Source organism: Phoenix dactylifera, chromosome 1 (genome assembly GCF_051530095.1).
Source record: "Phoenix dactylifera cultivar Ajwa chromosome 1, Ajwa_hap1_PhDact_Kaust_v1.1, whole genome shotgun sequence".
NCBI lineage: Eukaryota > Viridiplantae > Streptophyta > Magnoliopsida > Arecales > Arecaceae > Phoenix > Phoenix dactylifera.
In genome coordinates, this window is record NC_143190.1 from 66,419,311 (window position 1) to 66,442,858 (window position 23,548).

The 23,548-nt window shown below is 37.1% G+C and overlaps 1 protein-coding gene and 1 pseudogene across 3 annotated transcripts; both read right to left on the minus strand.

The window, feature by feature from the left end:
* Window positions 1-2,646: 2,646 nt before the first annotated feature.
* On the minus strand, window positions 2,647-2,763 carry LOC113463004 (5S ribosomal RNA; annotated as a pseudogene).
* Window positions 2,764-8,965: 6,202 nt separating this feature from the next.
* LOC103711159 (developmentally-regulated G protein 2) lies at window positions 8,966-22,963 on the minus strand. Of its 3 annotated transcripts, none has more exons than XM_008797191.5 (12): window positions 22,805-22,963; window positions 21,283-21,380; window positions 20,026-20,093; window positions 18,908-18,984; window positions 17,325-17,505; window positions 16,269-16,325; window positions 14,261-14,335; window positions 12,822-12,941; window positions 10,352-10,522; window positions 10,025-10,138; window positions 9,747-9,917; window positions 8,966-9,496 (listed from the first exon to the last, which is right to left on the minus strand). In XM_008797191.5, the coding sequence occupies exons 2-12, from the start codon at window positions 21,350-21,352 to the stop codon at window positions 9,401-9,403; spliced, it is 1,200 nt and encodes a 399-aa protein (XP_008795413.1). In that variant the 5' UTR covers window positions 21,353-21,380; window positions 22,805-22,963; the 3' UTR covers window positions 8,966-9,400. The 3 variants fall into 3 exon arrangements, with proteins under 3 accessions (XP_008795413.1, XP_017699309.1, XP_008795414.1); XM_017843820.4 differs by having other exon boundaries at window positions 21,283-21,375; window positions 22,805-22,961; XM_008797192.5 differs by having other exon boundaries at window positions 21,283-21,393; window positions 22,805-22,961.
* Between the last annotated feature and the right edge of the window lie 585 nt (window positions 22,964-23,548).

Genomic DNA, 23,548 nt, shown 5'->3' on the forward strand with positions numbered 1-23,548 from the left:
AATATTAAAATTTACGTGAATATCCTTCTAAAATTAATATTTACATATGTATCCTTATAAAATATTTGTTTTGCATGTATGCCCTTTATTTTTCTTATTTCTTGCATATATGCTTCATCATCTAACGCTGTCAAAAAAATTAGTGGTTTACAATTAAAAATGACTGAAATATCCTTAATAGGTAAATATGCAAAAAAATATATTTATAAGAATATATATGCAATTAATACTTTGCGAGGGTATTCATACAATTTTATATATTTAGGAGGATTTACATGCAAAAAAAATCTAATTTTATTTTTTTCTATTTCAGCCTATTTTAATACTCGAATTTGTCTGGGATGGCCTTCTACTATATGGCCATGAAAGTTGTTAATAAGTCTGAAGAATTCAAAGTCCAATGATTTTGCGTGGGGATGATTGATGTTGTTCTTCTATTTATAAGTATAGCAGTAGCAAGGAAGCCTAATCATTACAATCTATTATGTATTTTTAGAAGATTCTAATCCTTTTCTATAATCTAATGCATGCTCTCATATATGCATTTATAACAATAAATATTATAAGCTATGTTTCGATGACATAAGTATAGAGGTTGTTATAAATGAAGAGGAATAAAGTAGAATAATTTCATAATTAGTGAAAGAACTTTCATAACACTTTTTGTTATCTAATTGTCGAATCAATCTTTTTTTTAAGCAATATTTTTATAGAAAACATTAAGGAGCAGGCATTAGACAAATCTGAGCATTAAAACAGGTTGAAATAGAAAAATTTAAAATTAAAATTTTTTACATGTAAACCCTCCTAAATATATGAAATTGTATGAATACCCTTGTAAAGTATTATTTGCATATATATCCTTATTAATATTTTCTTTTGCATATCTACCCATTAAGGATATTTCAGTCATTTTCAATTTTAAACTGCTAATTTTTTGACGGCATTAGATGGTGTGGGCACATATGCAAGAAAGAAGGAAAATAAAGGGTATACGTGCCAAACAAGTATTTTATAAGGGTATACATGCAAATATTAATTTTAGGAGGGTATTCATACAAATTTTAATATTTAGGAGGATATATATGCAAAAAATCCAAAAAAAAATACATGCAAAGTTATATAAGATATTGCACATCACTCGGTAAATGGCTCTATAATTTTCTAGTGGAACATAGATTACCTCAGAAGCAGAAACTGTTAACTATTTTTGAAAGCACAGAAGTTGTAGAAGATATTTCTTCTGAGGAAATAATCCGGCATTCAGCAGATTAAAAGCATCGGTTGATATATACCATCCATATTTGAATTGAGTCAATCTGTTTCCTTCTCCAAGCACTCCTGAACACTAATAGAGTTGGGGGTTCAGTGTCTAAATAAGCACACTATGCAAACCAAATGCTCTTAGAGAAAGAGCAATTGATGCACAGGCAAATGATTGGCTGCTTCATCAGATGATTGACAAAGAGAGCAACCTGAGTTTACAGGCCAACCTGATGAAGAGCAATAGAGAAAGATCTGATTTATCTTCTTTCTTATTTAATCGATCAATCTCCTCTAAAATTTTTGCCTTCTATTTTTTGGTACAAATGTAACAACCCAAGACCTCACCCAAAATGGCTAGTCATAAGGTATTATATAGGTTCTTTAGTCATGTATAAGTACTCAAGATCTGCTTGGCGAATAAACCAATGTGGGACTAAATACATGCCCGCAAGGATCCTCACATACTCCTCCCGTTTAAACCCTGACGTCCTCGTCGGGCTAAGAGTTTATATCCATTCAAATCTAATCACATACACCATGGTAAGCTCGTGGTTAACGTTCATTAATCCGTGCTGCAATGTCCCCTAGTCCATATAGACTATGGACCAAGTTTACTCTAATACCTTTTTATGACAACCTAGGATCTCACCCAAAATGGCTAGCCGAAAGGTATTATTTGGGTTTCTTGATCATGTATAAATACTCAAGATCTATCCAGCGAATAACCAATGTAGGACTAAATACACACTCGCACGGATCCTCGCATACTCCCTCCGTTCAAATCCTGACGTCCTCGTCAGGCTAAGGGTTCAAATCCATTCAAATCTAATTACAAATATCACGATTGGCTCGTGGTCAGCTCCAATGGATCCGTGCTGCAGTGTCCCCTATTCCATATAGGTTATGGGCTGGATCCGTTCTAATACCATTTGTAACAACCCAGGATCTTACCCAAAATGGCTAGCTGGAAAGTATTCTTTGAATTTTTTAGTCATGTATAAATACCCAAGATCTCCTCGGCGAATAACCGATATGGACTAAATATACGCCCGCACGGATCTTCACATACTCCCCCCATTTAAGCTCTGACGTCCTCATCATGCTAAGGGTTCATATTCATTCAAATCTAATCACATGCACCATGATATGCCCGTGGTCAACATTCATTAACCCGTGCTGCAGTGTTTCCTACTCCACATAGGCTATGGGCTGAGTTCGCTCTGATACCATTTATAACAATCCAGAACCTCACCTAAAATAGCTAGTCGCAAGGTATTATTTGGGTTCCTTAATCCTGTATAAGTACCCAAGATCAATCCAATGAATAACCGATGTGGGACTAAACACATGCCCGCACAGGTCCTCACCTATAAAATAAAAAGGATGCAACACAAGAACTTCCCAAGGGGTCACCCATTCTAGTACACTCTCGCTCAAGTACGCTTAACTGCAGAGTTTTATGGAATCTAGTACATTAGTGCTGGTATGATCGCACTCCCATGACCCCTATGTGAGAATCCATGCGGGCGTGTGTTTAGTCCCATATCGGTTATTGGCCGAGGAGATCTTGGATACTTATACAAGATTAAGTAATCCCAAAAAAATACCTTCTAGCTAGCTTTTTTGGGTGAGATCCTGCGTTGTTATAAATATTATCAGAGCAGACCTGGCCCATAATCTATGTGGACTAGGGGATACTGCAACACGGATCTATTGAGGCTGACCACGGGCCGATCGTGGTGTTTGTGCTTAGATTTGAATGGATTTGAATACTTAGTCTGACAATGACGTCAGGGCTTGAACAGGAAGAGTATGTGAGGACATGTGTGAGCGTGTATTTAGTCCCGCATCGGTTATTCGCTAGGTAGATCTTAGGTACTTATATAGAATCGATCAAAGAACCCAAATGATACCTTTCGGCTAGCTAAGGTTCTGGGTTGTTATAAATCAAAGTAAGGTTCTAAATGAATTCGAACCTGAGCCTGAGCTAGGTCGAGCGGGCGGCGGCAGCGCGCACGTGTGTGGTATAACCGATTTTGTGTAAGTCCTCTCCCTTCCACAAAAGTGGGTAACTGCAAGGGGATACTATAAGCACGGGTTTATGGAGGCTGAGCACGGGCCTACCATAGTACTTGTGATTAGATATGAATGGATTTAAACCATTAGCCTAACGAGGATGTCAGAGCTTGAACGGAGAGAGTATGTGAGAATCCGTGTGGGCGTGTGTTTAGTCCCACATCGGTTATTGGCTGACGAGATCTTAGGTACGTATACAGGACTAAGGAACCCAAAAAAAAACCTTATGGCTAGTCATTTTGGGTGAAGTCTTGAGTTGTTACTAAGGTATCAGAGTGAACTCGACCCATAGCCCATGTAGACTAGAGGACAATGCAGCACGAGTTCATGGAGGCTGATCACGGGCCTATCGTGGTGTTTGTGATTAGATATGAATGGATTTGAACTTTTAGCCTGACGAGAAAGTCAGAGTTTGAAAGAAGGGAGTATGTGAGAATTCGTGCAGGCGTGTGTTTAGTCCCACATCGGTTATTGGCCGAGGAGATCTTAAGTACTTATATAGGATTAAGGAAACCAAAAAAATACCCTATGGCTGGCTATTTTGGGTGAAGTCCTGGGTTATTGCAACAAAGCATACTTCTTAGTAGACCAACATTTTTGGTGATACAAAAGGAGTCCTTTATCTTACTTCAATTTTCAAAGATGATGTTATCATTATCATGCTCAAAAGTCCACCAACCATTGCTCAAATCTAAATACCTTATGGTGCTGTAGGATTTTGGCCCTACATCCTTGAGCTAGGAATAACAGCATTATGCATCTCTCCGCATTAAGAATACTCTGCAAATTCCATTATAGAAAATTCCTAAGGTAAATAGCATGTCTTTATCAGTCTTCCGTAATGAGCCTTGGATCAATCTTCTCTGTTGTGTCTCGTCAAATTCATTCTATGCAAATTCTATACTTGGGTGCATGTGTGGCAAATTTTTATTGGATGCGCGACTCTGGCTAACATTTAATTCACTATTAAGCTTGGTTGAAAACAGGTATCCCTAGCTACTCTCCACCGAAGAAAAATGAAAAAAAAATTTCACAGTAATTCTTTGTACGTAATAATTTTTTTAATTTCTTTAGATAATTTATCAAGATAATAGATTTAAAATTCTGCAAGTGAGAATCTAACCCAGCTTATTAGTATCCAAATCCCAGTGTCATTATGGTAGAACCAGTTTATACCCACTCTGAGCAACAAAGAAATCTTTATGCATAAAGTTACACATCAAATGATTAAAGCTTCCACTCTCATCCCGGAGAGTGATAGCCAGGAACACTCATTATATGGGAAATACCTATCTATTGGAATGTGAAGGATTCATTGCTCCAACGCATTTTTTTTTTATAAAAAAAATACAAGTTGATTTGTCTTAATTGGCTTCAAACCCACTAGAACATGAATTTCCGTGAGCAACATATGTTGTTAAATCCATGATAAGTACAAGAAACACTCAAACTCTATGATTATTCGACCCTAGACCCTCCTACAATAAGTTTCATGACCAAAGACCTCAAAGGATGGGTTAATATGGGCAAACATCATCAAAATTGAAGAGAGAGAAGCTATAGATGATAGAAAACTGTGCTAAAATAAGTTCGAGGATCAAGCTGCACCTTTCACTACCATACGTCTCTTAGGTGGCTCCAGACCTCTCAATGACTTCATAAAAGAAAGAGACAAGGTGACGCTCGACTCAGAAGTATCCAATAAGCTTAAATTTTACAAATAAATAAATATTAGGTCAAATTGTTGTCTAGCATATATTAATCCCAAAGATACCATCATCATAGCTAGTATAAGTTTAATTTCAATATCAAACTACTTCTAAAATATCTGGCGCCAAGTAGCTTTGTATCGCATTCTGAATTATTTAAATTAGAGTTCGAATTAAGAAGTTATGATTATTTTATCAAAACCTATCATACCTGTGCGTTGCTGATGATGTTCAACTTAATTATGAAAATGTCATTACACAGCCTTGTCGAGTTAAGGATGATTTTTCTAAAGTTTTGGTCAATTTTTTTTGCTTTTCTCTTCTAGAAACACTTGTTGCTTGGTTTAGAAATCCGATGGAGCCACAAAAACTATTTTCTATTATTATCTCTTTCTAGAAAGTTGTATCAGTATGGAAGTAAGAAAACTATGAAATATATCAGCTAACCCCTCTATGTACTCAATTTTGATCATTGAAAATTAATTAATAGAAATATGTCAAATAACCCCCCAATGTACTAAATTTTGATCATTGAAAAATTAATGGCTCGCTTCCTTTGTACCGAGTACACTCTGGTATTCTCTTTCTACATGATGGATAATGAGGGACCCTTTTGGATTTTAGGAACTCTTAATCATAGAGCATCTTAAAGGTATCAAGTGGTGAAATCCTTAATGACAACAAGGCCCACTTGGACACGGGGCAAGAAAATACTAGTTACCTCTCTTCCAGTTTCTTTCTTAGCATCTTTATCTTTTATTTTCAGATTTAAAATTCAATAATTGCTTTCAAAATTCTAAGCTCAAAACCATGAGGTAAGACAGGTAAATTCCTCCGCAGGTCCCTCCAAACGATAACTAGGGTCCTACCATGCACTTAAGACCAACCTTGGCGGCGAGGCCTGGAACCTTGGCCTCCTTGTTTGACCTGAAGGACTATATTTAGGAAAACAGACCATCAACTATGATGCATCTCTTGACTAAATACGACTTCACTAATACAAGCGTCCAACGAATAGAGGCTCGATCGCATTGCATGCTTTGAAGGAACTATTTTTGGTACAATACAAAACAATATGCTTTGAAAGAACAATCATTGAGGAGGAAAGAGCAAAAAAAAAAAGGAGAGAGCTAATTCTGAGGTTCTCTCCTGTTGTTGTTTTGTGTCGTTGTCCTTACATCATGAACAGTCCATTCAACCAAGATAAATAGGATTCGTAACAGTCTGAGTGAGAGAAACCGAACCAGTTTGAGGTTGGTGGACTGCACTCAGATAGCTTGTCGAGATAGAAAAAAGAAAATAAGCAGTTCGTAAACTTTTTTCTTAGAGATGCCAAGCTTTAACTCCGAGGTAGCCCGTTTCCAGCAATGTATATCCAAAGCACCCAACAACCATAACTATTAGCTCTCTAAACTGAAAGAAGAGTACCACATCTATCAAGAGAGGAGTATTTTTATCAAATGCATTGACTTTTGTCGTGTAAGTTAGGTCTAGTGTCATTATTTGGCCGCCTCAAGAGAGATCATACCAATTAATCGAAGACCTTGGACCATCCGACCACCTAAAACACCTTTTTTTTTTTTTTTTCTTTTGTCCTCGAAAGCTACCTACTTGAATAGAAATTCAGCAATTGTCAATCACCATTCAGATTGCCTTTATGTTATCTGTCAAATTAACCTACTTATAAATAAATCAGCGTAACAGTTGGGACGACAGTGACATTGATATCTTGTGGTGAGATTGAACATTTATTGGTTTTATATTTGAACATCTGGATCAGCAAAAAATAAGCTTCTCTAAAAGCATTTACCTGATCATGTGGTGAGACATAGTCAAACATACTTGTAAATAGACAAGTCTTTTTTATTGAGATTGTTCTCCTACTTCTAAAATGAAGAGCCAATAAAGTAAATGGGTTGCGTAAATTACTTCCACACATTATATTTAATATGTTTGATAGTGAAACCATTCCCAAACTCGGCAAGAATGTTATATATTCTGTTGTTTTCTTGTGTATGCCTGCGCTTTGATTATTACTTGTGAAAACTACTGTGATCATATTTGTCCAAACTTTGCCCAAGAGCTGATCGGAGATTCCCGGACTGATCAATATATTGGACTTACCTGGCTCTTGCTTTCATCCGAGTCCATTCTTCTTCTGTCATTTTGGGTCCTCCCACCCTCTAAGCTATGAGATGCAGCATTGATGGAGTACTGCTTTCAGTCTAATCCACAGAAAAACCGCATGGCCAGCCCGCATGCTTGTGTTTAGGTCAAAAGTCTAGCCCGTAGCATTACCTAGCTCCTACTTAATTTCTAAAGCATGCACCGTCTGTTTCCCACCTTTCGCGGCCTCACGGGGCCAACTTCATTCACGTGTGGGCCTTCCGACAATTGCTCGCACGTTGGGACACAACTGCCCACGAGACCGGACCACTTGTTTTAAAGGTGAGACCCACACAATACGACATGCAAACATTCTCGATATATTACACCACCCTTAGGTTTACCAACTACTACTAATATGATTCTCTTATCTCTTTTTTAAAGTTAATGTCTTTCTCCACTGCAGCTCTGTTGTTAAGGAGGACGAAATTATTAATTTCAAAGCATTTGTTATGGTTTGGTGGTAGAGTAGAGGGTTTAGTTCTTACTTCCCTGCAGCATTCGGCTCTTTAAAAAGAGGTGTAACATGAGCCTAGGATGCCCTCTGGCTTGAGGCCCCATCTTTGTCTCCTGCTTCCTGCCAGCCACTGGTACATGGAAGGCTGTAAACCACCCATGCATCGCTTATGCTCTTCACGTGTGGTAGCCGCGCGCAGGCCTCTTTCTTTTCCTTTTTTTTATTTTGGGACTTACAATACGATGGGTATTAATTTAGGCTGACCCAATCATTGTTTCGTTGTTTGATTCCAATAACTCCTCTCTTACTCAGCTGTCAGTACTAAGACCTTAAAGTAGCAAGCCCTCAACCAGGGAAAGATAGGTTTGCCTCTGTGTGGTATTTATCTCTCCGTTACAAGGGAAAAAGAGAAGGTATTATTTTGTACAAATTAACCTGAAACAGTCAGTCTGACTTGTTATTATCGGAGATAGCTCGATCATGTGGGCAGTAGAAATGGTATGTCTTTTTTTTTTTTTTCAGGTTGGCAAGGTAGCGTGTGGGTGAAACGGACCAAGGAGTCCATTTGTTCCCCATGGGATTGGAATAGACTCCATTTTCCTGCGTTTGATTTAAACCATATACTAAATAATTTCTGAAAATTCCCTTTGTTTTATCTTCTTCTTTTGCAGAAAAAACAAGGACACAAATTTCACTTGCCTAATCATGTTGGAAGATAGCAATGTATGTCGATTACAGATCAGCCTTGTAAAGTTGATGAAACAGGTCATGACCGTTGGAGCTTTCCTCCTAATTATCTTCCCATTTCACCTCCATTCCTCAACTAATCCCTGATCAAGATGGATCCTGTGTTTTACTTTAGAATTAGCAGCGTGCTTCATTTTTGTTCTTTACATCTTGAAGAGCCACTTCCCAGTTAATGTTTGCTTTCAGTTGTCTCCCACTTCCATCAAGGTAGTTCAATTACATGAGTTCATCCTTAGTTCCGCTCGCCGGTCCCTTGGTTTTCAAAACTCGATTAAGATGAATCTAGATCTCATCTCATTTTGGCCATGAAGGTGAGCTCGAGATGTATAAGATGGTGTCAATGGCCAGTGTTATCGGTATTATAATACTGCACCATAATGGACCTCAGGAGATTTTAATCAAGTACATAGCAACCCGATAATACCCCAATTTTTCAGGCCATATAAGCAGCCGAAAACCCAAAATTATTTTGGACAATTAGGTAGGAAACAGAATCCCCAACTAGAGATACGAACTGGGGTCTCGTCTGAGATGAGATCTCGCCTGGAGGAACCAAACATTACAGCACTAACCTTTATAATACCAGTCCTTAACATCCATGATAAATCATGGGTTCAAGCACGGCAGTATACATATATCCAATTACAAAATTCTACTCCATGGCACCATCCAACAGGGTCAAATGTCTGCACCAAGATCATATAATAAGGCCACAGTATCAAAAATACATCTTCACAACACGAGAGGAGGTTCGAGCTAATATGCGGATTTTGTCTCTCAAAATATATTTTAAGATGGTTGTACTAATTTATCTGACTTCAGCTTCCCTAGGATGATTTCATCCACAAGGTGCATACGCCATTCTATTCAGGTGGATACCGAAGATGCTTTGACTCTTAGAATGTTGACAATTTGGAGCCAGAGATGATATCCCAGATCTGGACATGCAATCGCGCACTGTGTATGAACACCTAAAAAATCATGTTTTCAAAGGAGCCTTCTTCTCTCTGTCAGATATACGAGCTGGGGCCGTGGAATGTGACTTGAACCGACCTCTAGCCCCTTCTTCGATTTCCTGAAAGTAAATTAAAAGTGCAGTAAGTTTCATAGTCAGGTATGGATGGAGACAGCAAAGAACAAGCATTGATTTTGCAAGTAGGTTCCGATACCATACAGGATTCTCATTGTGATAGGTTAGATGGTTTCAAGTAGCCAAAAACTGAGGGAGTAGGTTACAAAGACCTTTTAACAGGTAAAAGACGGATCATTCAAAGAATTATGACTATTTGGAACTATAAAGAGTGGCAGCTAGAGCAGGATATAACCTTCTTCTTTACAATCTGGACAACGTCTTCATCATGAAGAACGTGTGAATGCCCACAGTGCTGTGGATAATGCCTTGCACTAGTTCCCCAAACAAGCGCATATTTCACCTGATTGATTAAATTCTTGTGTATATGGTTACAGAAGTCTTCTACCGTGCAGCCAGCTCTATCCTGATTGAATGTCACAAAAGTAGATCATGAACTACTGGAACTTTAATAGCAAGAGCCCCGTTGCAGATTCCAAAGCATCAGCATTGTGTGTAAGAAAATGCACTGACCTTGGAAAGGACAAAAGGATCTGTAAAATCAGGTTGTTGGCCCTGTGGCTTTGAATAAACTCTCACAAGCCCCATCTCGTCCCACATTTTTGCTAGTAATCTGTCTAAATTCAGCTGTAATATATCATGGAGATAAGTAGTCACAGAGGTGTTCTGATAAAAGTATGCAAAAAAGTCTCCAATGAACTAGAGTTGGTAGGTAGTCTTGCATTGTCAGATATATAAAAATGTGTATGAAGTTTGTGTTGTCAGTACTAATGACAGTTTAAAGATGCAAGCTTTTGCAGAAAGAAACAGGCCAAAATTAAAAAAAACAAAGCAACTTGCCTTCAAATTGCAGCTAATGACAATTGAATTTGGCTGACGGGCTAGTTTGTCCACATCATCAATACCAATGACATCAATCTTGTTATAGACATAAATACACTTCATGTACTTCCGATTCCCCTCAATGACATCAATGAGATCATCCACTGTAGCATCCTCACGAAACAAGACCTACAAGTAAGGAAATCAGACAGGAAATCAATCCATGATAACAATGAAATCCAGCAGCAACAAACTATAGAACATTCTTACAAGCATATAGCAGAAGCATAGTACTAATTAAATTATTATTAATGAATTGAGGTGAGAAAAATGGCATTTAAATGATTTGATAAAATGTGTTTTTTTTTTTTTGGCATTGACGTTAATATAAAGATGAGATTGTGTCAATTCTTCTGCAGTATAGTGTATTATAACATCTGCTTATTTACATATAACAATTATTAAAAGGTGGGATGGTTGATTCAAGCTTAACCAATATGAAATTTGCAAGTGGTTTAAATGACCGAGTAATTGAACAAAACTTCGAAAATCACAAAGCACCAGAAGCTTGGACAGTAGCAGAAAAATTTTCAGAGATCATTCCACAGAAGTGTTTCTTCTGTAGGCTTGCTGTGGCAAATGTTTCATGTCACTGAATTATGCATCTGAAAGAAGAGATTGAACATTGCTGCTAGCTTCTAAACAGAAATTCCTCTTTCTGGAACTAGAATGATCGTTTAGATCATCTGAGTTTATTAATCTCCATGCGAACTTCACATCAATGACCACTGATAGGGCATTATCCAAGTAGCTGGAAATTGGAAGGCTACTCTTAAATGGAGAGTCAGCCGCAGGTGCTTGGCTTGCCAACTGTGGGTGGACTCGACAAGGCTAAAATTCTGTTTATTTGAGACCTTTGCACAATAAATAATTACTGCTATGGTGAAGATAAAATATGGATCATGCACAGGGAGAGTTGAATTTCTTCTTGGTGCTTTATGACATCTAACCAGATTACTTTCCCAAAAGAACAGTACTATCAAAATGTATGCTGTAGAGATTCACCGTCTCTGTACCCATTTGGTCTCATCATGGTGCTTGCATGCCAATGGTGGCCTTGGTACCGGACACATCATATTTCCCATGAACCTTTCCAGGCCACAATAGGAGCAGAATTCAATGAACTGCTAAGATTTTAGTGTGTACCAAGGACAAATAAAGAACACAATATTCCAGAATGAAGAGGGTAAAGGGGGACATTTCTACTTTCTATCATGAGCAATAATTGGAAATTTTCTCAGGCAGAGATGAATGGTAGGTGAACCATTCATTCAGGTTTCTGATCAACCTGCTCTAGAATAAGCTAACAATGGCAAAGGCTGCTAAAAGGACATTGAGGTGAGTCAGGATGGTAAAATTCTATTTCAAATTATCAATTGTTATTTATGAAAAACCTTCTAAAAATGCTAAGGAAATATTAGGAAAGTGTATTATTCCACTGGAGACATGGCTGACACTAGGACACACTGGTCTAGAATTTACTTGATTGTGTTGTTAGAATCACAACCTATCAAAGCCTAATCATACATTCTCCTCAGAGCAAGCACACTATTGTAATTATGCAATTTACTACACTTCAAGCGATACATTTGCAATATCCTAACCAAGGATCGCCGAACCGGTACTGGTAGGCATACCGGTCAGCCACTGGACCAGTTCGGTACCAGTCTACAATATCCTAACTAAGGATCGCCGAACCGGTATCGATAGGTGTACCAGTCAGCCACCGGACCGGTTCGGACTGGTACCGAACTGGTCACCTTAACAGCGCGCTACTGTGGCATTTAATGCCACAACGCACCGCTGTGGCACCGGAGTCTGTGCGAACCAGTTCGGTTCACACCGGTTCCTAGCCATACCGGACGGAACCGTACGGCACGCATCTATACCGGCTGGTTCCAGCCAGTTCTGGCCGGTTCCGGCCCCCATTTTTAACGTCGAATCGGACCAGTCAAAGACCGGACTGGTTCGGTATGGGCTGAACCGGCCGGTACAAGCCGGTTCAGCATTCCTTCATCCTAACCAAGCTTTTCATTGATTTTATTGTCTACATCATCAAGTCTTCAAACATTTCTGAATGAACTAGGATAGAATGCATATATAGGGTTTTAATCATGCCAATTAACAAAGAAGAAAAATATATGCTTAATCTTATGCATCAAGGGATTCAAAAATTATGAAGCATTTCAACAGAAGTTATAAAGAAATACGTAAACGTTGATGCCGAATCATGGATAGAAAAAAAAAACAAGGAAATATGTTTCAAGTTTCCTATTTCTCAAAGATAAACATAGAGTATATTATGCAGTACCTGATGCAGATTGAAAATAGATAAACATAATTCTAGCAAGGATTCTATGGATTAGTTAAGAATTTGCTTAGCTATATATTACACGCACAAAAGAATATCAAGCAAAGACAAAGGTACCTCTGCGTTGTGTATTTTGTATTCATGTAGAATTTGATAGCAAAGCTTCTCGTCTACATGTGTCAAAGGAGCAGTGCTATTGAAGGAAATGCCTCCAGTCTTTTTCCTTTTGAAATATATCTGAAAATGAGCAAACAGGTCTTCATAATTAGCAGAAGGTTTATGATACATGTATAAATTTCTAAGTCTTTCTAACTATGCAAGCCACAATCCTAGTCATACTCATCAAGCCTTTTCTCAACTTGTTGGGATCAGATTTATGGATCCTTATTCGCTAAGTATTCCTATTTAGGGCCAGATCTGAAGTTATTTTAAGTTTCCCCATATCTTTCTACATATGCTAGTATTGCTAGGAATACAACACTGCAACTTTAAAATTAAAAATAATTTCTTATATGCCTTAACAAAATTAAAAAAAAAAGGCTCATCTTAATACAGCAACCAGTGGAGATAGTCCTCTCGGATTAGGGAAATTAATCATACCTTGACCAATAGGCCTTCTTCCATTAAATGGGTGGCCAAAGGATCGAAGTATGATTCATCAAGGTATAAGAATATTACTGATGGTAAGAGAGAAGCCTACCATAAAACTAAGAAAGGCTAGGTGGCAAGTAGGAAACCTACCCTGAAAGTTGTTTATGCTCGTGAGATCAGCTTGATAGTCAACCTGAGAAAATTGCCAGTAAGGAAGACCATTTTGGAAGTATAATTTAGAAGAGGAGGTGAGACAACAGTCACTGAATTCAAGTTCCTCCAATTATGGCAGGCAGTCTTCCTCTATTAGTGGAAACGATGTTTGCATAATATATTGTGTGATTCAAACAAACCATGGGGACTATAAAACAATCTACGTGGTGGTTTAGATCTGATCTGATAAAACCCATTGCATATACACCACAGATATAATGCATTGCCAAGTTAAGATTCACAAATTACAAAGGATACAGAGTGTTCAAATTATATGCAATTGATCATGTTAAATCTATAACAGATACATGTTAATTGTAGGTGCTATACTCTAAATCATCGCACCATAACAGAGAAAAAACAATACATAGCATAGAAGAGAGGTTGGATTTATATTTTTTTATAAAAAAAAAAATCTTTGTAACAAAGTGGCAGTGTAAACATTCTTAACATACATTTACCTACAGTAGTGCAACCTTAAAAAGGAATTAGCATAAATTTCAATCATCAAACGGAAAGCAGACTAGAACAGCAGAACTTTTAAGCACTTAAGTAACATAGTTCTTTACAAGCATGGAGCAGTTAAAAGCTCCTTGTTCCAACAAGTAGAAAAATGATCTTATATGTAATCACTCAACCAAAATGTCATTCACTGCACAATGCATATATTCATTAAACAGAAAATAAAAATGAAATTAAGAACACTGAATTTTTATAGGGATCTTGGAATATACTAAGCAGATAAAGCTTACTTGAGGAGGCTTCTTGTTCAGACGCAATCCAACAGCTTCCAGTTCTCTTGTTAATATTTGGCGATGTCCCTCACTCTGAAAACATATTAGGATAATGCACAATTTTATAATATAGGCCAAGATGGGGATGATGACAAACACAGAAAGAAGCATGTCAAATGTAACCAAAGCTTAGATCAAATTCTTGGCATTAGCCGATATGTCAGCATATAAGACTGCATGGAAATATAATATATACACATCATTTTAGAGATTTTAAAGTGGTTCATTCATCTACTTGATCAATGCTAAACAAGCCAAATTGGTGAATTATAATACTAGTATCTTACTAGAGAATCGCATTCCATCATTTCCAAAACAAAGGTTCTTCATTTTTTATGTCATAAAATCTTAGTTATTGGGACATCCATTTCTCACTCATGTAGGAGTTTCCATGGACACCAATGCAATTCTTTTGAGAAACTCACCTGTAGACCCAAACTAAGAAAGGAAAGAAACTTGTGGACCCTCCCAATATTGCCTGCTGAGGAGAAGGATGTGACAAAGAGAGGAAGACACATTGCTTACCTTGTTGCAGGCCATCATCTTTTCCAAACCATCGATTAAAGGTCAAAATCCTACATGGTTTGAAACAACGGGAGAAGGGGGAAAAGATCTGAGTTAGAAGATTCTTCTAGATGGTTTTGAGAAAACTGTCCCTTTCTGTGATCTATTATACCATTTCACTAGCAAAAGATGAGAGCTTCTTTATAGATATTCTTAAATTAAAACAGTAGCTACTCACCAAATTGGTCCCAGTTTGAGCAAACAGTGGGAATCCACTTAAATTTATCAGGTAGGAAACTTTTTTGCTATTTTGGTAGCTCTTAGACAAAAGCGAAAAGGTTTTCAGTCAAGAGGAAAACCTCAGAAAAAGTAGGTCGGCATACAGTTTTCTATTTCCTTTCTTTCTCTTATCTAGTCCGTATTGACAACACCTGCAATTGGATGCTTAATACATCCAACCAATGTTTGAGCCGGAAAGGATGTGGGTAGAGGAAGTCCAGCATGATGGTAAACAAAATTCGCCGAACCATGCTGAATTGTCTGGTTGGAGGCATACCAGGCAAGATCAATATAGTACAAGGACAGTTCTTAGATTCAATTCAAGATAGAAGTAGAACCAGTCAAAATGAATCCGAATCAAGCAGAACCGCCTGGTTTTGGATGATACTAAACCAGTTTGACTGGGTTGTACTAATCCCATCTATAAAACTCCCCCCTCCCCCATGGATCCCGATCTCGACCCCTTTCTCTCCTTTTCTCCCTCCCTCTCTCTCTCTCTCCAACGGCCATGTCGAATGATCTCACGAGCTCCTTCCACCACCTCCACTAGCTCCAACTCCCACTCTATTGATGACCCTTGCCTCAAGGCCCTTAACGCCATCCTGCAGCTCAAATCCACCACCATGCAGCCACGAGACCCTCTACCACATTCACCACCACCATCTATGACAACAGCCACCGGTAGAACCGGGACTCTTGTGCCTCCCTCCATCCCCTGCCCCTCTTTCTAGATTTAGGGTTTCACTATGAAACCCTAGATTGGGTGAACCCGATACTTGGCACTAGGATACATACCGTGTGTTGGTATGGTATAATATAGTATCATACCAACTCAATAGTGACCAATATGGGCCACGATACCAGTTCGGCCAACCTTGATGGCAAGTTTGGCATGTTGAGTACAACCTTTAGTCACTAATAGTGATGGTTGACTTAAACAAATTAATTGCTACTCTAGACAAATTGAGGAAAAGAAATAACATAAATATCCTTTAATTCACACTCATTCATAAGCTTTCTTCCTCATTTAGGGGAAAAAAAGAATATGGAGAGCTTTGAAAGCATTCACAAATAAGACTAAGCAAAATTACAGAATGAATTGCCTTGGTCTACATAACAAAAGAGAATTGTATGTATGACAAAAAGAATACTGTCACAAATATTAACTTAATAAATGACTTACTTTTGAGGCATCAAGAACCATCAACACAATGTCCGATGACTTCGCAACAGCAATAACCTGAAAAGGTAAACTACTAATTACATCCCATTTTCCTAAGCTTAGAAAAATCAACAGAAAAATAGCATCTTATTTAATTGAAAGAAAAAAAACTAGTTAACTGTCCAAATGAAATTTGCAAAACATCACTCATTTACTCCTTTTCAAACTATTGATGGCTATTTATTTCATTGATCCAAAAGATGATCGAGTTGTCAGCAGCATGGCTTTCATGACATGCACTCTGTAAGTGGAGTTTAGAATTGTTGCTAAAAATCAAAGGAAAAAGACATATTGAAAAGCACACAGAGAACTCACACAAAGAAATAGGTGCAGGGAATTTTTGTAGTATCAATAGGTAAATTCAAAGGCTGAACTTTCAGTTTATTACTGTTGCACAAATTTAAGTATGATTCAGGTGCAGTATACAACCACATCCTGCATAAGTGGAGCAGATGAACAGTAGGCCTTTTACCTTATCAACTTGCAGCAAGAGTTAATGGGGTCATCTAAGTTTTGCAAAAAAGTTCTTAGGATATACTTTGACATATTAGTATTTTTCTTTGGCAGACGGAAATCTTGGAGGGACAGTAAACACAATGATCAAGTTGTTCATTAATGTGCACTGCAAAATTAACTTCTCTAAGCCACTGATAAGGGACAGATGGTCTTTTTCATAGTCATATAGGCAAATAGGTTCTATACCCAAAGAAAAAGTGAAGAACAACAGGTATGATGTAATTAGGAGTAATCAATACAGAAGTGAAAAAAGGTAAACAGGTCTTTTAACAATTTTAATATAGTTGGGATCGTATAGTAAGTTGCAGGTATAAAAACTTACAAGCATTGTACTCCATCAAACCTCTACTGTAGTTTTCTTGGCAAACTGTTAGGGATATTAACGCTTCCTCCAATTTAACTTATCGAAGATGAAAAAATATGAATGGAAAAACAGCCTGTATTGCCAGGTTATGGAAAATAAAATAAAGCAATTTAGGCAATATACATAAGTAGCAATACCTGCCTACCACGACCCTTGCCTTCTGAAGCCCCTTCAATGATTCCAGGAAGGTCAAGAAGCTGAATTTTGGCATCATTGTAGTGAATAATCCCAGGGATACAAGTAAGTGTCGTGAACTCATATGATGCAGCTTCAGAGTGTGTTCCTGTTAGTAGAGTTAAAAGTGTTGACTTGCCCACGCTGTCAACAAGAAAGACATATAAATGAATAGTTTACACTTAGAAGTCATAATACATTAAAAATAACATTATTTTGGCATTTAAGGTTTTTATATCTAACCTTTTATAAAGAAATGGATGACAAGCCAAGAGAAAGAAAAGCATAACCAAGTAAAGATGAAATACAAGATAATATAGTTAAATTATTGCAATGTCACTCTCTTTAGGGTGAATTGTTTTGATAGTTAGTCACTGATATTCTCATCAGAAATCTTGTATCTCAGGTGTTGATGATGCTTGTACAGTCTCTACTTGTTTTCAAGGGGACAATGGAAAGATCGGCAGCAGCACAAAACCTTAAGGCAATGCAATTGGAACCATATACTCATGGTCATAACCAACAAGAGTTACTCAACTATTTGATGCCACTTTGACAAAATAAATATTTCATACTTGTTCCTATCCTGGACTAGATCAGCTATCAACAAAAAGTTTCTTATACTGTTCTTACAACTTCCAAGCAGATTTGCTTAAATATTCCCCTCCTCTAGCTGACTCTTGCATTTAAAGAAAACCCCTTCTTTGAGAGTGCCCATTTGTCTCAAGAATTTAAATCACTTTCAGAGGATGTTCCAATCCATCTGTGGGACACAATATTTCAGCCCTTTTATTTTGTTCTTCACTGGATAGAAACCAAAATCAAATACTACCAATTATTAAGTGTTTGCATTTTGAGTCATGGGTACAAGTATGTCTAAAACACTTGCACATCTCGCACATGTCCTACCATAACGACATATCAACTATAAGTACATTGTATGTCAAATTAACAATATTGAAATGATGAATTATGTTTGATTGAAATAATTTGGTCAATCTAATATGAATATCTAATAACTAATAATATCTCCTTTCCGACCTGACCATTAGTGATTTAAGTCACAAGCACTTTGCACATCAATGGTGTAAGCATATATTTTAAATTTATAATTTCATGGGTCCAGGAGAGCAGGGATAGAAATAGAGTTTCTACAGACCACATATTCATGCATATATACATTATGAATTGTATTGCAGTGCATGTTGTATTTATAGCTAGAGATACATGCAGCTTATATTACAAACACCATTTATTACAAACTCCAATGCATGCACCTCATCAATCATCCACCTACGTGTTAAATGATCTTACAGCACCAAAAGTCTCAGTTTAAACTCAGCATGCAGTGGTTCTGAAAATGAAGTCTTGTGCCAACTTAATCAAGTGCATAGCAGGTATTCAAGACACAAGGTCAAAATAACAAACAAGAAAGACTATGAGCATTTCAAAAAAGCTAAAGTTTCCCAATTGATTCAGTAGTGAACTTACTTTTAATTGTTCTCAGAAAAAGCATAGAAGTCAATGGACACAGGAATTGACAAACCTTGGAAATCCAATCAATGCAACACGACCATGGCCATACTTTGTCACTTCAAAACCCTCTCCAGATCCACTAGAACCCTGATTGACATACATTTAAGGTTTAAGGTGATACCCGATATGAACTCAACAAACATAAACAGGAGAAGAAGCATGTAAAACAATATAAGTAATATGTTTGCAAACATAAGTAGTATACACAAATAAATCTAAACCATAGCCCAAAAAGGCCATCAATCCCCTATAATGATACCAAAGCCAAAAAAATAACCACCTTAATTACATTACTAGGAAAAACATCAAATCCCAAGAAGAGGCACCATGAAGTACGTACTAGTTATTACCAGTTTGGTTAACTAAAGCACATAAATGTAGTTAGGTCAAACCTATCCAGCTGAGCAGCCCCAAAGAGGTCAGAGAAAACAGTCCGATAATAACTAAGCATACACCATGGAGCACTTCTTCTTGGTGGAGGTGATGGATCAGAAAACTTTAAAAGGGTCCATCATCATCCTGTGGAACCCACCACCACACCCTCCATTGTATCACCCACAAGCACGATCTCTAAAACTACCCCAATGATATATTTGTCCCCTATCAAAACTAAATCTTACTCCTACCACCTCATCTATAAAAGCCACTAACAAGCCGACCAAGAAGATTTTTATATCAAAGAGTTCTGCAGAACAAGTGGACACCCATAGTTTATTTTTACCTACTGTAAACACATTTTTTTATCTTCTGTCATTCAACATAATAACTAAGTCCCTCGTGCATATGAGGGTTATGAAGAAAAAGGGAAAAGAGCTTAGAAAAATCAATTACCATACACAGGGTAGCAGTTTAAAAGAATAATATAGATGTACAAAAAGAAACCAAAATCAATTGTTCAGCCACTTAACAAAATGTTCATGACTGTAAGTTCAAAGAGTTTAAAAAACACTAGCGATGGCCAAGCACAAGAGCAATTACAAAAGGTCACTATAATGAATGCAAGTCATAAATACCTTATGGTTATGAAATAGAGTATTACATATCGTACAGCAATTCTTGCACAGAAACAACCAGCAAACATTTTGTCTATGGATATGTACCTTAGCTAGGAAAGGGAAAGATATATACCTTTGGAGGCTCCAACAACTGTGTTCTTAATTTTGCTATCTTTGCCTTCAGTTGCCCAAGATGATACTCTATATAGAAGGGGAGAAAAAGAAAGAAAGTTAGTTGATCAGTTGCCATATAAAATTTTTGCAAGAGATAAAGTTTGAAAATAATAAAAAAAAAAATCTTAAACCATAACAAACATTATACATGTATGCGTAATAGTACTTTATCTAGGATAAATCAATAGTACAAGATAAAAATGTTATATAAGCCTACATTAAATCACTAGAAGAATGAAAAGTCGGTAAGATAATTTGCATAAACTCAATCAAGGCAAGGACATAATTCTTTTAAATGTTGAAGACAAGGTAACTACTGAATCAGGGGAGATTAGTATCGGAATCCAAAGAATGCATATGAATGCTTCCCCACAGGAAACAAGGAAGATGGTTTGACAACCATTACTTCAAAGGGTTAGCCCAGCTCATTTGCATTCATGTCGTATTTATGAAATTGATCAAGGAACCAAAATCTAATGAACTCAATCAACGCCTCATTTTTGCCATGGCTGAAATGACCCATTGGTTTGAGATGCAACTGTACTGTGCTAGTGCCTGGCCAACATGCCACCAGCCCACAAACCTAATCCTTGATCCAGATACATGATTTGTTTACTTTTAGTATATCTTGCAGCTTTTATCTAATAGTCCTAGAAAGAGAATACTAATATTTAAAAGAAAAATAAAGCAAGCATGAATACAAACTCTCATGCACAATAATCAAGCTGATCTCTAAACACATCTTCATCTGTTGACTACCAAAAATTTTTGAATATATCAAACCAGACATCTTGTTTACCAGGGCTATCCAGTCGAGTCCTTGCATAATGTTTAATTACAACATCATATATGCATTTATGCAGTGCCAAAGCTTAGGGTCATAATAATCCTCAAATTTTGTTTTTGTATCCATATATGTATTTTCCTAGAACAATTTGAATTTATTCACCACAAATTGATAATTCCAACATTGCAAAGACAATATATAACTAAGGGGAAATCAAATGCAGTAATGAACAACATTATTCATATACAATAAGTGATGGAAGAACTGAATGATATCATTGTATAATATGGACACAGCCACTTACCAGAAACCTAAGGCGTATTAGCTATGCATCTATAACTGATCATAAACTTAATAAATATTCTTTATATCATGAAACTGTGATATGAATGCGTTAGAATTAAAAATCATAACAGATGTGAAGAGAACCTGTAGCTTTATTTTTTTGTGTCCGTGCCATCTCAGCCTCAATCTCCTTAATCTTCTCAATAATACCCATCTTTTTTTGACTGAATATAGCACCTGCGCTGCAATTTTTTTCTTAAAAAAAAGTCTCAGTTTTGCCTCCCAATTGGAAAAACAAAAAGCACTAGCATGACAATTTTGCATGGAAAAACATTATGAGGATAATTTCAACCACAAAAGTGATCCCAATGGTCTAATTCTAGAAAAGCCTAACAAAATGACCAAAATAACAAGAAAGAATAAATTCTCTCACATACATACACATTTAAACATGCATAAAGCAAAAGCCACCAGCTCAGAGCTCAGAAAACTTTGCATGAGCAAGTAAATGGAATCATACCAAGGCTGATGTAAACAATTCTACTCTCAGTACCAATGTTTTGCTTCATTACCAACAAACCACTTAAATATGGAAATAAATCAAAATAAATAATCAAAAGACTAAGATGCCATTTGGCATCAGTTTTATTTTTTCTATTTTCAAAATAGAAAAAAAGCAATCCTATTTCTATTTTTTATTTTTAAAAAATATAAACATATTCGGTATTATTAGTTAGTTTTCAAAAACAAGCATGGTAATCATTGTGGAGACTATAGTAGTTGCAGCAAAGGCAATTGGCAGTGATGGAGTTGATGGCAGGTCTGGTGGCAATACAACAAAGATGACAATGATGGCAAATTCAGCCAAAATGAACTAGCTTTGATTTTTAAAAATAAAAAACAAGAAATAAAAATGATACCAACTAGGTCCTAAGAAAATCAAATATTGTAGCAATTGCTCGCCATTTTTTCCAACAAAAATAAAAAAAATCTAGGCTTAATGATCCAAATACCACCAGCAAGCACTCTGCCCACCAATCGTACCTCAGGACCCAATCATCTAACCCATTCAGCTCTTTTCTCACCTGCCTCGGTTATTTCAACTCACAAAGATACCACCTTGCCTTTCCAACCTCTTAGGTTACAGCATTGTTTAGTCCTCTCCAACCATTACTGCTCCTAATTACTGTAAGTTCCCAAGAACTTCCTTTCTAAGCCCACTCATTTCTCGTCCTTTCGTCCTTTCCTTTCCCTTCCTTCCCCCGCCCAACAACCAAGCAAGATGGCATGAAGACTCTCTATGGACAGTACCCATGTTCTTGATAGATCTAGATACCAATTCTACTATCAGCGACAAAAGAACAAACGATTACAGATCATCGAGGTTTTTTCTTTGGCATAATTAAAACTAGCAACCAGTGATATGAGAAAAATTAAGACGCGAATCGAATCAAATTTTGTGTTTTTCTACAACACAACAATCTGAATTCAAGAAAATAAATCAAGAAAACCAAGAAACTTATGGTATACGAATATCAACAGGATCTGAATTCAAGAAACAATTAAAGAAAGAAATGATCGTCGCGTTGCTGATTTCTTGATTCCAAGGAGAAAGATTGCGGAAGAAAGAGATAGGAACGCGGATAAACCCTAGGATTTGGCTTACCAGGAGGAGAGAAAGAAGAGATCACTGGTCCGAGGGCGCGAGGAGGTATCGAGAGTGAGGATCGGAGACGCTGCCGCTCGACGAGTCCGCGCGAGAACTCTCCGGAGAGGCGGAGATAGTTAATGTTACAAAAGCAGCGAACCTAATCCGAACATCCACGAATCTCGAGGCATTGAGGTTTTGGTAATCGGCGAAGCTGGAGCAAATGGGCCGGCGTGGGAACGACCCTTTTTTTCATCAGACCCGACCCAACTCAATAAGCTAGATGGATCCCGGCTTACCCACCAAACGTCCCAAAACTGGTCAGAAATAGCCTTATTCAGAAAAGTCCAAAAAGTAAATTTATTTGAAAATTCTATTTTATTAATTTTTTTGATGGAATGCAGAGAAAGTAAGATACTTTCCTCACTCAATTTAATTAATTTGAAGTAAGTACATGTACAAAAGAAAAGAATATTTGAAGAGATACAAGGGAAGAGAAAAAAAATTAAAGTGAAGCTAAAGAAGAGATGCAAGTCTAAATTTGATGTTGTTCCCAAAGATGAAAAGAGTGGAGGATCCTTTGAAGAAGAAAGGAATTTTTTTTTTTGTTTCGTTCGAGCCAAATATGTCAAAACATAGACATCAGCAACTGATTCCATGCTCTTCTTAAGGTTGATTTAATATACCTCTTCTTCCAAGATGTCCATAAAGAGTGAAGATTAGGTAGTCATCCAGATACTCCTAGTGAATGGGTATCTAAAG

What these genes read in the sequence shown, in the direction of transcription:
- LOC103711159 (XM_008797191.5), bottom strand. Translation starts at nt 21,352, where the DNA reads ATGGGTATTATTGAGAAGATTAAGGAGATTGAGGCTGAGATGGCACGG. An exon ending in GCATTGATTGGATTTCCAAG is followed by an intron (nt 17,506 to 18,907) that starts GTTTGTCAATTC and finishes TCTTGTTGACAG; the next exon opens with CGTGGGCAAGTCAACACTTT. An exon ending in ACAAAATACACAACGCAGAG is followed by an intron (nt 10,523 to 12,821) that starts GTACCTTTGTCT and finishes CCTTACTTGTAG; the next exon opens with GTCTTGTTTCGTGAGGATGC.